This window comes from Centruroides vittatus, unplaced genomic scaffold (assembly GCF_030686945.1).
Source record: "Centruroides vittatus isolate TY-2023 unplaced genomic scaffold, ASM3068694v2 contig_14, whole genome shotgun sequence".
Lineage (NCBI taxonomy): Eukaryota > Metazoa > Arthropoda > Arachnida > Scorpiones > Buthidae > Centruroides > Centruroides vittatus.
Genome location: NW_027120879.1, coordinates 223,096 through 236,208, shown reverse-complemented (window position 1 = coordinate 236,208; position 13,113 = coordinate 223,096). Strand labels below are relative to the sequence as shown.

General features: G+C 36.4%; 1 protein-coding gene across 1 annotated transcript; it reads left to right on the top strand.

Moving 5' to 3' along the window:
* The first annotated feature begins 4,967 nt into the window (after positions 1–4,967).
* LOC136968128 (uncharacterized) lies at positions 4,968–5,681 on the top strand. Its single transcript, XM_067262087.1, has 3 exons — positions 4,968–5,097; positions 5,169–5,546; positions 5,615–5,681. Exons 1-3 carry the CDS (start codon positions 4,990–4,992, stop codon positions 5,669–5,671), a joined length of 543 nt encoding a protein of 180 aa, XP_067118188.1. The 5' UTR covers positions 4,968–4,989; the 3' UTR covers positions 5,672–5,681.
* Positions 5,682–13,113: the final 7,432 nt, after the last annotated feature.

The window sequence follows — 13,113 nt, the reverse complement described above, 5'->3', positions numbered from 1 at the left end:
GGATGACATCCTAGTGTTTAGTTCTGACGTCAAATCGCACTTAGAGCGCTTAGAATTGGTCTTTCAACGTCTGGCAAGTGCAGGGATAAAACTTAAACCCAAAAAATGCAGTTTCTTGAAACGACAGATAAAATTCTTGGGACACGAAGTGTCGGAAGAAGGCATCCGACCCGACCCAACGAAAATAGAGTGCGTTAAAAATTTTCCCCGACCACAAAGTGAGAAGGACGTTAGAGCATTTTTAGGATTAACAGGTTACTATAGGCGACATATTTCTCAATATGCAAGGATTTCGAAACCCCTTTCCGATTTACTAAAGAAGGATGAGAAATTCCATTGGACCGAGAACCATGAAGCGGTATTCGAAAGGTTAAAAGAAACATTAATATCAGCCCCATTACTACGATCACCAGACTTCGATAGCCCCTTCATATTGGCAACCGATGCATCTAACACTGCGATAGGTGCGGTGTTGTCGCAGGAAGATGCGCGTGGAGAACTTCCGGTGGCTTACGCAAGCAGGTTGCTCAAACCAGCCGAGAGGAATTATAGTACCACAGAGAAAGAATGTCTAGCTGCAATTTGGTCAATCAAACATTTTAGACCCTATTTGTATGGAAAAAAGTTTAAAATTATCACAGATCATAGACCCCTTAAATGGCTCATTAATGTTAGAGATGAAAGTTCTAGACTAAGTCGTTGGAACCTAGCGCTCCAGGAATATCAGTTTGAGATCATACACAAACCAGGCAAAACGCATACGAATGCTGACGCGCTGAGCCGCTTGCCCATAACGAAAATAGACGAAATACAACCGATATACAGTAAAGCACAAATAAAAGAGCAGCAATTAAAGGACCCCTTTTGTGAACAGATTAGACAACAACTGAAGGGAGACCCGTTCTCCCTTGGAACAAATTCAGACATTAGGAATTATTATTTAGACGCGGATGATACGCTCTATCATAGGAAAGAAAATCCCGAGAGAAACGAAAAATGGGATAGATTGGTCATACCCAAAATCATGATCGACTATGTTTTAAAATTATTTCATGATATCCCAAGTGCGGGACATTTAGGCGCGAAAAAAATGAAAAAAAAATTGCAGACACAATTCTTTTGGCCTGAGATGAACAAAAACATTACGCATTACTGTGATAGTTGCCAGGAATGTGCAATGAGGAGAAGGCCCCAACACGGACATCAAGCCCCGCTGCAGACGTTCCCTCGAGTATCGAGACTCTTCGAACGCACTGCGCTGGATATCCAGGGTCCCCTTCCTAATACTTACAACGGCAACAAGTATCTATTAGTCTTCATTGATCATTTTTCTAGATGGGCAGAAGCCATCCCTTTGCCTGATATCACCGCAAAAACCGTGGCGAAAGCGTTCGTCACCCAAGTTATTCTTAGACATTCAGTCCCAAAGCAATTGCTCACAGATAGAGGATCAAATTTTGTCTCTAAAGTCATGAAGGAGGTCTGCGAATTACTACGCGTGGAAAGGCTTCTTACTACAGCTTATCACCCCCAATGTAACGGAATGGTCGAGCGATTGAACAAAACATTGATCGACATTCTAACGCACTATGTTGACGCGGATCAGAGAAATTGGGATGAGATGATCCCCTATGCTCTCTTTGCGTACAACACAACGGTACACTCGAGCACCAATGAAACACCCTTCTTCCTTTTATATGGACGCGATCCGACTTATCCTTTTGACATAGTGACAGAACCCAATAGACCCCGATATGATATAAGCGAAAATTATGCGAGCGAATTACAAGCGAGGATGACCTCAGCTCACAAGTTAGCTCAAGAGCACGCGGAGAAAGCGGCGAATGATAGGAACACATATCATCAGCGCAAAAATAAACCCTATAAATTTTCAATCGGAGATAGAGTTTTCGTGAACGAAGTAGTTGTTCCCTCCGGTTTAAAGCGGAAATTAGCCCCTAGGTGGCACGGTCCATACAGAATAATTGCAGAGACGAGTCCCGTAGATTTCATAGTACAACACATCCAATCTGGAAAGAAATTGCACACACATGCTAACAGATTGAAACCAGCGATCGCTAGGCTAGAATTTGCACCACCAGAGGCGAGAGAAGACAAAACAAACGCGCAAGACATAAATTTGTCACCCCAAATCGTAGCCCAACCACAGATAGAACCAGTCGACCCCTGGGATGAGATTATTCTAGAATCATTGCAGCAGAGACAGACAAATATCGCGAGCTCCACCAGAGAAGCGGAGGCTGATCAGCCCCCGACCCTGTCGCCACCTGCACACCCCTATGCACTCCGAAGTCAAGGACCAGTGAGTGATTATCCCTGGGTCCTCCCTAAATCATCGGGAATTGTTCAGCCGAAAGTGACGATGGTGCAAGACGCGGACGAGTCCGAAATGCCACAAACTGAAAGTCTCCCGCGTTTGCCACCTAACACTCCAATCGGATTATTCACCAGTTGTAAATGGTAGCTTCTCTTTCTTATGAAAGAGAGGATATCATCGTCCAGATGGAGTGAGGTCCAATGTAAAAACGCGTGCGCATTTAGACAAATTGTCGCGTAAACGGAACTTTAGTAATGTGAACCTTTTTGATAGATAATGGAGAAAAGACTGTAAAAATTTACTCGTTCTTGTTGATATGTGTCGCCAACGAAATTTTGAATTTTGTACCTTTGTCGAGAAAAGGAATTATGTTTTGTTGGAAAGAATGAGATGTGAAATCAAGATTCACACACGTGGATCAAAACCGAAAAAATTGAAACCGAATCTGAAACAAAACTTCAGCAGGAAAAACATTGTCGCGAAAAACAATCAAGCAAAATCCCTCATGGATTGAGCGATTCATATAGTCCAACTGTGAGGAAAATTGATCCTCCTATTTTAAACGCGCGCGAGACAATCAGGTCTGTCACAAGGAATTGTAACAGTCGAATGAGTGGACTCAACGAAACATGACGATATTCGGAGATGTCGAAGTCGTCATCAAAATCAACCACCCAGAGTCAAACATTCAACAGAATCGAGGAAAATGTCCCCTCAGGACTACGTGACCTTGATTTGCGGTAATCTGCATCGGAAACCGATAGCAGAAACTGTCACGTATTCACCCGGAAAAAGCGCTGCCTGCAGAGGATGACCAGGTTGTTAGACACCCACCGTCCTTGCAGACATCCTTTCATTCCTTGTCTAGTACAAAATGGAGAACAGTCGCTCCAAAGTACTTGACGAGATTCTGTTGGAAACCGGAAACTTCCAAAGAAAAAAAAAGAAATGCACCTCGGAAGACACGTGACCATCGGACATGAAGTCAACACGTCCACGTGTCCCGGAAGTAGCAAAGAAACTTATTTTCTGAGTGACAGACCGACCAGACAAACCCCTTTTCGGCCTTCTGAAAGAAAATTGGAACCATAGGGATTGATATGGATTGCTCGAACGCCAAATGAAAAAAAAAATTTTATGTTGTCAAAATAATCCGTACCTTGACAGAAGTCAAGAGATGTTACACGAACTCATCAATCAATTGAAATTTTGTACGATCAAATGAGAATGAGATGTTGAAAAAAAAACACACCCGATTTCAATGTAACGTGAGATCAGACACGTGCGAAAGAACAACAAAACTGTAGACTATTGTTGATGTTATGTCACTTCCGAAAAGACGGAAGCGTGGACTGACAGCTTCTAGAGCCGCCAGGAAAAATGTCGCTAGCCTCGAAGCCACATTTTTAAATGGCGGGGAGCCCTGTGAAGTCCCAAAAACGGGTTAACATTAATTATTTATATTAGAAGATTGTTAAAACGAATGTAGAAAATCGTCCATTGTTAAAAGGGACAAAAACCGATCAAAGATCGGATTTGACGCGTTAGTCATTTGAAACCGCGACGCATGAAAAAAAAGGAGAAAGATGTCGAAAGACAAAAAGGCCTAATGTAAAATAAAACGCAATAATTGTAATGAGTAATGATTGTAGACGAATGTCCTCCAGTATAGATGGACCTTTGACAAGTCGCTCGTATACGAAATTTAGATCATTAAAATTAGGAAAAAGGGAAAAGTTAATTATAAAAAGGAACTTCATATCGAAGCATTAAATTTCAAAAATCTCTCAGACTAAACAACAATGGGGAAAATATGAGCGCAAGTTTCAAAGTTCCATCAATTCTTTCCAACCTGAGTAAACGGAGGGTGTCAAGTAAATTCGTCGAGGCGGCTCTTTCTCGTGACTCGAACAGGGGTCGTTTTTCGCTTGGAAACAAGCGAGGGACCAATCGAGAAGAGAGAAAGGAAGGACGTGGAGCCAATCAACATGAACAATACGAAAAAGAGAGATTGAAGTAATCGCCGAATTGGAAGGACAAGAGACTTTTCCGAGAGGTTTCGAGGGAGACAAGAGGTGTTCCAAGGTGTCCATCGAAAGGTCCGCCGACGCCAACCGACGAGTCGCTGCACCTGCCGCTGCCCCGGGGCCTTCTATCGAGCGACGATAGGAAACACATCGGCACAAAAACGTTCGAACGTTCACCTTTGTAACGATCTGTGCATAGTGTGAGTTGTTTTATATTTAAATAAACGGGTTTCTTTGTGAGACACTTATTGTCTGTGTCATCCTCCCTCACACCCACACGCGAACGACCCTAGAACCATCCTGTCGCGGGATTAACGATTACGCTTGAGACAATGGAGGAACATAACGCAGCCAATTATGCTAATTTGAATCAACTACACAAGCGTAAGGGTTACTTTAATATAAAATATTTATGCAAATAAATCTTATTAACATTTTAAAAATCAATTTGAGATTACGTCCTTTCAATATTTTTTGTTACGTCATAACAGACGAGCGTAATATTTGCATACCGCTGTCCTTCTCGAGTATAAATGTGAATGAATGACGATCTCGTGTATCGTTATCGCTCTTATTTTCTGTAAATAGCAAAATATATAGTGTGAGACACGACTCTATTTAGACATGGCCAGTGTATTTTACGAAATAGGACAGAAGATACTTGAAAATTTAAGTAAATCTTACGTAAATTCTCACATTCAGATGCTCATGCATGAAGTTGCTTCATACGAAGTAAGTGAATTAGACTTGATGTAATTGAATATATCTGGATATTAACTTCCTCTTTACCCCCTTTTTTTCAGATTATCGCCATTTCGATTTGTTTTTTGGGCATACCGATTATTTCCTTGATATTATTCTTGTATTGTCTGAAATGTGTGGACAAGCTGTCCTATGATTGGGACGAAGAGAACAAGAAAGCTGTTATAGACTACACGGAGGCATCGTGGATATTGAATTATAAAAGCGATGTCTTAAAACGATGGAGGCATAGTTTTGTAGAAATATTCTCTGATTTTGAAGACAATAGTAAAGAAGACAATGGTGAAGAGAAACGAAAGAAAATCAATGTTAATTGGGAGAAGTCAACTAATATTGTACGCAACGTCTTGAATTTCGCTACTATGATTTACACCATTACAATCACTCTGTACCTACTTAGTTGTTCAAATTTTACTATGGTAACTGCTTTTTACTTAAGATCTAATTAAAACCAAAATTTTAATCCTTTTTTTTTTTCTTCCTTCAGAAAGTGCTCACCAGAAACTTTGCTACTGCTGATACAGATGATGATCCCTCTAATTGAGCTCCTCCTGCTGCTTTGTGCTATATTTATGTAAAGATGACTGACGTGGCTTCGATAGTCCTCGTACCGAAGTGACAAATAGAATTTCATCTGTAAAGATCTAGCCAAAAAATCTTCTGAACAATGATTTTACGTTAAATTTTAAACAAACGTTATAATTCTGTAAAAAAAACTATTTTAATAGTGAAATAAAAACTTTGCAAAACAAAAACATGTTTGATAGTCTCGTATTGCATTTGGCCGTGAAGTTGTGACTATTTAGTCACAATGAGTTTCTCTCATAAATATAAAACTGCACAATAAAAGGAACAATTATTGAGGCGTGGCATCGGTTAATTAACTTTACGTCATTTATTTCGGTCAATATTAAATGCAACGATACAGACATTTAAGTGTGGATGTATGTTGTTAGTTATTCAATTGTTTTATGGCTGGTTTAAGAACAGATAAGAGAAAGTAAGTGAAACACAATAATGAGTAATTCTGTTCGTATCACTTCAAAACTTTTACAGTATTGACCGCGATAATCGAGCTCGAATTTAGTTCCCTATGAAGGCAATAAAATTTAATGTAAATAATTGAATTGTTTACTGCGACATTGTCACAATGCCGGGCTTCAATTTTTAATCGAACTAAAAGGCCTTGATTTTATTAGTGCCTTGTTTCTGCACATATTGTTCTGAATAAAATGTAAATTTTTCATTGATCATGTTGACACAGAAAATAATTTACTCCTAGATTGATAGTGTATAAAGAATTTTAACTAAAGGATATCCTAAATGTACTTTCGTCACAGGATGATAGATACTTTTGTTTTGATAGATTCTAAGCAGATGATAATATCAACGAGTTGCTTAACTTTCTTGACAACGTTTGGTGGCGCCATCTGTTGTCATATTGTATTTTTAAAAATTTTATATTTTTAACTATTATAAAATGACAAAAAGCTTAATTTTGAGGATAGGTATGGGGGTTTAAAAAAAATTGTAAATGCCAATATTTTTTAGAAATACATTATATTTTATGTTAAATATGCGCTTGATTTAAATGAATTTGAAATGAATTTCCTGTATCTAATCGAATACTTTGTATTTACTAACTTTCCAATTTTCATTGTGACATCTCATCATAAACTTCACGTAACTATAACATTACTTCATGTAAAATAGATCGAACTACAAAGAGACCCGTGTCAACAGGAAACTACGAGGAGGATTCTCTTAAATAGTAACAGTTTATATCTGGGCGAAATAGCCATCGTAGCTGACGCCTAACCATTCTGCCAGAGGGCAGGCAAGCAAGCAAGCAGTTTATGTCTTACTTACTATTCTAGAAATAGGATAAATATATCATTAATCACATGAAATACTTTGTGGTTTTTATGTTTTATGTAGCAATTATTTTACTGTTTTCAGAAAATCTTCAACAATGGTAATTTGTCGGGGTTCGCACCTCACCAACTGGCTGGCCACGTGGAATTTTCCGGGTTTTCATTACGCCTGTATCACCTAAATAAAGGCCAGCTTCCCATAAAAGCTGGCCTCTATTTAGGTGTTCGGACGGATCACCCACGTTACCGTAACAAACCCAAATAAAATCGACCCTGTCTCGATATATGTATGAAACACGACTCTTTCTATCTTCTTTCCCCTTAAACATTAAGCCCCAAAATTGAATAGCATAATTGCTCTATTTATTAAGGAGCGGCTCTTGGCATGGATGTACAGTACCTGGCACGTCATTGTCATCTACGGAACAATCTTTGCTACCAAAGCGTCGAAAAAAAAATCAGATGATGATGTGCATAGTTTAATTCTGCTAACAGAGACAATGGTGAATAAACAACAAAAAGTAGACGAGCTGTATCATTATTGTGTCAGTCTAGTTGACAGATTAAGAAACTTTTCATCACAAAAGCGAGCAGAGGCTCGTTTTAAGATAGAGGAAGTTATGTATAACATCACAGAACATTCATAAATGTTATACATAATTATGTTCTACATAATAATAAAAAAGTTTTGCAAATAAAAATTCTAATACTCTATTTAAAAATTATTTTATTTCTGATTTTTACATTTTATTATATATTTGTTATTCGATACGATTTATGTAATTTAACTGCCATGGTAAAATATTATTTTCTTGAAAATAAGTAGCAAATTGCTCTCTAATGTCTCTTGCACATTGTGAATAATTATGCTGTTGACATGGTCTTTGAGGAAGAGATGATCCACTTCCTATCTCCTTTCTCCACTGTCCTTCTATAATATCGGCAGCCTCTTTATCAGTAAAATGGGGGACAGTAATATTTCACGTGTGTATTAAGTTTACTTTCTTTTGTCATCAAGAAATTATGCAGACACACACAAGATTTTACGATACTATCAACAATTTCTGGAGTAGCTTGAATGCATCTGCGTAGAATTCTCCAACGTGCAGAAAGAATACCAAATGTATTTTCTATAACACGTGTAGCTAGGCTGTCTGTAGTTAAATATTCTTCTTTTCGTTGTTAACTGTCTGCCAGGGTAGGGTCGAAGTAAATAAGTTTTTAATGGAAATTTCTCGTCACTAACCATAAAATGTGGTAGGTTACTAGGCATTCCACTTATTGGTGATGATCGTGACCAATCCAATTTTCTTGTTTCTTGTGATCTGCCAAGACTCGAATGGGAAAATATACCTCCATCCCTTCTTCCACCAAATCTTCCTATATCAACATATATAAATCTATATTTGGCATCACTTACAGCTAGGAAAAATTTACTAAAGTTGCCTTTATAATTATAATATAAAGGGCAATCCACTTGTATGTTTCCCATCTATAGCACCAACACAATGAAGAAAATTCCATCTTTCTTCAAATTCCATAGCAAGATTGGCAAATTCTTCACTGCTTGGAAACTTCACATATTCTTTTGCCAACACATGCCAAATAGCTTCACAAGTTTCTTTAATTATGGTGCAAACAGTTGATCTACCTATTCGAAATGCAAAAGCTTGGGAAATTTGATAATCTCCACTAGCTAAATACCTAAAATTATCAAACAAATCATTTATCACTTGCATTTATAATCTATTATTATATTTCCTTATTTTTAAAAAAATAAATAAATTTTCAATATAGATATAATATGTAGTTAGCAACAGAATATCGGAAGCAGCCATTTTTGTTTTACAAGATGACGTTTTCGCTTGCTTGAAAATGATTGGCGGCTTAAAATTCACAATCGCTTTTGGTTGTAGGGTTGTAGGGTTGTTGGTTGTATTTCGCTAAGCGCAATAAAAATCGCTTTTCGCTTATCACATTCGCTTTCGCTATTCACTCAGTGTGAACTAAGCTTAAGAAGTACAGTACTTCTTAGAACTCAAAGTTCCCGCGGACACATTGGCGGAAATTGGTACACAGATTGATACTCAGCGCTACTCAAATTAACTGAAGTACTGAGATATGAAGATTTTATACTTAAATAAATAAAGTTTATTAGCAGTGCTCAGAAAAAAAGCGAAACTTCGATTTGCCTTTCGACCCCTAAAACTGGGAGAGTCTATTTTCCAAGTTCAAACAATGCGCTACGCTGGTGGGGGTAAACACGTGAATAAGCATATTCGTAAGTTTAGTTTTGTCACTGCTTTCAGTCAGAGAATTAAAACATTTGGGTAAGTATATTTTTCTAAAATATTGTATAGATAGTGATTTTTATATTAATTTTAGAAGAGAATATACATTTGACGCTAAAGTATGTGATCATATAGTAAAAACGACTATTAATATAGTCGACACCATTTTTATAATACTCGACAACTTCGAAAAGAAGCGAGCAGCCTGTATTATTTAGTTTGATATTAGTCATCCTGACTTCGCTTATGGCTCGAACGTGTAAAATTAAACTATTCTATTCTTTCCTCTCTGAGGTATTTAACAAGGTTCGATCCTTTCTTTTTCTGCTTATATCGATAATTTGGTGTTCCGAATCAAATCTACTGTATTGCCAATTTTCAATCTCTTATAGACTGTCGCCTGCTCGTTTGACGATGGTAGCGCCATCAATTCTGTAAATATATTCTAGAGCTTGACAAAACGTATTAATTGTTGAAGAAATTTTGTAATTTATCTCTCACTTATATTTCCAATGTCGCTGGGTTTAGTTTATGTCTTCCTACATTCAATGAAAGAATCTAACATTCTGACTGAATATTCTTAATTTCATCTGTGTGGTTCCCCCTAAGAAGTTAGCTTAAGAAATATTCCCTCGTAATATTTACTTCTTTTTATTTATTATCTGTATCACAGAGATGTTTTTGTCCTAAGAACGTGACAGAGCACGTTACTCGTTGATTTCTCACGTTGTAAGTTTAGTTCCTTACGGATACGATCTTATGGTATTTAATAACTACTGCCATAAGTATCAGCATTGCAAACACTTACGGATACGGATATGATTGCTGTACGGAGTTTTTAACCCAGTCCTTACTGTTTTGCAATTCCATATTTATGTCAGGACATTTTACCAGGAGACCTTACGAGGTCTGTGTCACGGATCCAGTAATATTGTGTGTGGATACGACTCGATAATATAACCCTTTATTAAGAAAAGGTAGAAAGCGCACTTCTCAAACATTTCGGAAAAAATCAGCATTAAAAATTCCTCAGTGACTTATAAGCAAGTTTTATGAGTTTCATTTATTAAATGTTTTGTGCTATTGTTTATTTCTTACACATTCGCTAGGTTGAGAGATCGAATCGCGGTCACAGAATATTTTTTCCCTCCAAATAAGTGTGAAATTTTTACATAAATTAAATAACTAAAAAATCTAGCAATCTGAGTTGAGTAACTTTCCCGGCTATTACGACTTTTTAATACAAAAAAAAACTTTTATATTATTAAGCAAAAATAAAATTGTATGCAAAAAAATTTTGTTATAAAACCTTTTTATATTTTTAATTACTATAAAATGGCAAAAGGCTTAATTTTGAGGGTAGGAGTGAGTTTTATAAAAGTGTGTAAATGTTATGACAAAAAACATACTTATGTCGGGAAAAAAATTGTAACGCGGCTGCGACCGCTCCAAAAATTGTAAACTCCTGCAAAGCTTGGCGAAGCACGATACACTGGAATAAAGCAGAGCACATAAACTCCTGATGCGGCCAAGCACTAGGAACAAAGGAATGCTCTATTAAGTGTGTGTGTTCGCATCTATAAAACCCCTCGAGAGAAGACAGGAGACGTCGACGAAAGTCGGAGAAGGCTCTTTGTGTCTCGCTTATTTAAGGCTACCTCGGTTGAAGACAGAACACGCGGACGGCAAATATTTTCAGTCAAATTTTGTAATAAATCGACCGATTTCCGAATAATTATCTGTTTTTCATGTGGGAATATACGAAAGCTTTACTTTTTCTATTTATCTTCACATCTGTTTTATGAAGTTGTTGACATTATATCCCAACCAGGTGATCGATTTAAAAATATGCGTTCAATATAATAGATTTTTGATTTTTTAAATGGGAAAAATTTGGTTACCATGCCGTTAGTAGATTTTAAAAAGCTGCAGCCCACTGTTGCCTTGTATATAGTGCAATTGGATGCTTTCAAAGTCAAGCAATAATAATATTTAAAAATTTGATATCTTTACACCATTTACAAATATTACAGGGAATGGTCAAGTGGAATCTCTGTGAGTCTTATCCCGACATCAGTGTTGCATTAAGGATAATGCCTACTCTGCCCGTGACTGTTGCTTGAGGTGAGAGAAGTTTCGGTAAATTAAGAATCATTAAGAACTATTTACGTTCTACAATGTCGCAAGACAAATTGAGTAGTTTAAATTTATTATCTATAGAAAATGATATTTTGAAGAAACTGATTTTGAGGACGTTATAGATGAATTTGCAAATCTGAAGGCGAGGAAAGTTCATCTTGTTTAAGTTTATTTTGTGATTGTTATTCAAAAGATATTAGTTAATATTGTCAACGTTCATCAATCTGATATGTTAATTATAAACTTTTATTTTTTATGTTTATTACTAAGTAATTATTATTTTTGTTTTGTTACCAGTAACATACCAATAAAGGGTTAAACATTTATTTAATTTTGACATTTAAAAGTGATATTATTAACTTCATAACAATGTTGATAAGCAGCAGGATATACGTTGGAGTCATTTGCCTGTGTAACAAAGTGAAATCCATGATAGTCAAAAAACGGTTATTTATAAAGATATATTTTAAATTATTTACCGTATATATAGTTGAAAAATAAATTGAATGTCATTAGATAATTTTTTTTAGAATGGCATTTTTTTAATAAGAAAAATTAAAAAGGCGCCATTTTTATTCTTGGCCATAGGCGTCCAAAATCCTAGTTACGGCTCTGGTCTTCGGTCATCCTCGTACAACACCGCAAATTAGAGTTTTGACTGCTCTTGTTCTGATCGTTTTACTCTGCCAAGAATTTAGTAAGTTTAACCTAATCCATAGTGTTTTTAATAATTCTCTATGGTGCGTCGAAAAGTTTTAATCGATTTCTCAGCTTTCGTGTCAGAATTGATATTGACGATCGAAGTCGACTCAAGTGTTCCGATCAGACGAACTGAAATCTCGGTGTAGCCTATATGCTTTATCCGGAATTTTATGCGTTATTTACACACTACAAGTGGTCAAATGGATAAAGCTACTGAATTCGAGTCGTGAATTTGCTCTCCGCCAGGCAGCCTGAATACTCCGTGTTCCGGTATTTTTACATTTTTAACACCGAAATAGAAGCTAATTTCTCATTGAAAGTCCTTCCGGATAACATTATCCGTAGATCAGCCGTGAGTCGCATTGCCGTACACAAATAACTACAACAACAATACTCTTTATTATTCTTCAAAAGACACGCAGTCTTTGTCAGTAGCAAGCAGCGTCATTTCAGAAAAAGAAAACTGTTTTAATCAAATATAATTGTATATTTCAGTGTAATTAATTCTTCTTAATTAAAATGATGATTACAGGACATACAATGTATGAAGCCATCCAAATGGCACAACATCGTGAACAGTGGAAAAATACAATTAAAGCCGTCAATTCGTAATACCACCACGCCCTCTGAAGGGCTTAGTACTAAGAAATAGAATTAAAATCCATAACTTATTTCGATTTTTTCTTTATAGTTAAATGGAATGTGATTTTACTGTTCTTGAAACATTAACAAAACAACAGACAATTTGTAAGCATTCTTCAAAGAATTGTCTGTTATACAACATTTTATAAAAATGTATTAATTATCACTAAACTTTAATACGTGGTGATTTAGTCTATTTGCATAACTGTATTAGGGAAAAAGCATTTTGTATTATTTTACTTATACAATTATATTTTAATCTATTATTTTACTTGTTTATAATTAATAAATTGCACTTATCTAGAAATTACTCATTTAAGCAACCGATCATATAGTGT

What these genes read in the sequence shown, in the direction of transcription:
- LOC136968128 (XM_067262087.1), top strand. Translation starts at nt 4,990, where the DNA reads ATGGCCAGTGTATTTTACGAAATAGGACAGAAGATACTTGAAAATTTA. An exon ending in ATGAAGTTGCTTCATACGAA is followed by an intron (nt 5,098 to 5,168) that starts GTAAGTGAATTA and finishes CCTTTTTTTCAG; the next exon opens with ATTATCGCCATTTCGATTTG. An exon ending in GTTGTTCAAATTTTACTATG is followed by an intron (nt 5,547 to 5,614) that starts GTAACTGCTTTT and finishes TTCTTCCTTCAG; the next exon opens with AAAGTGCTCACCAGAAACTT.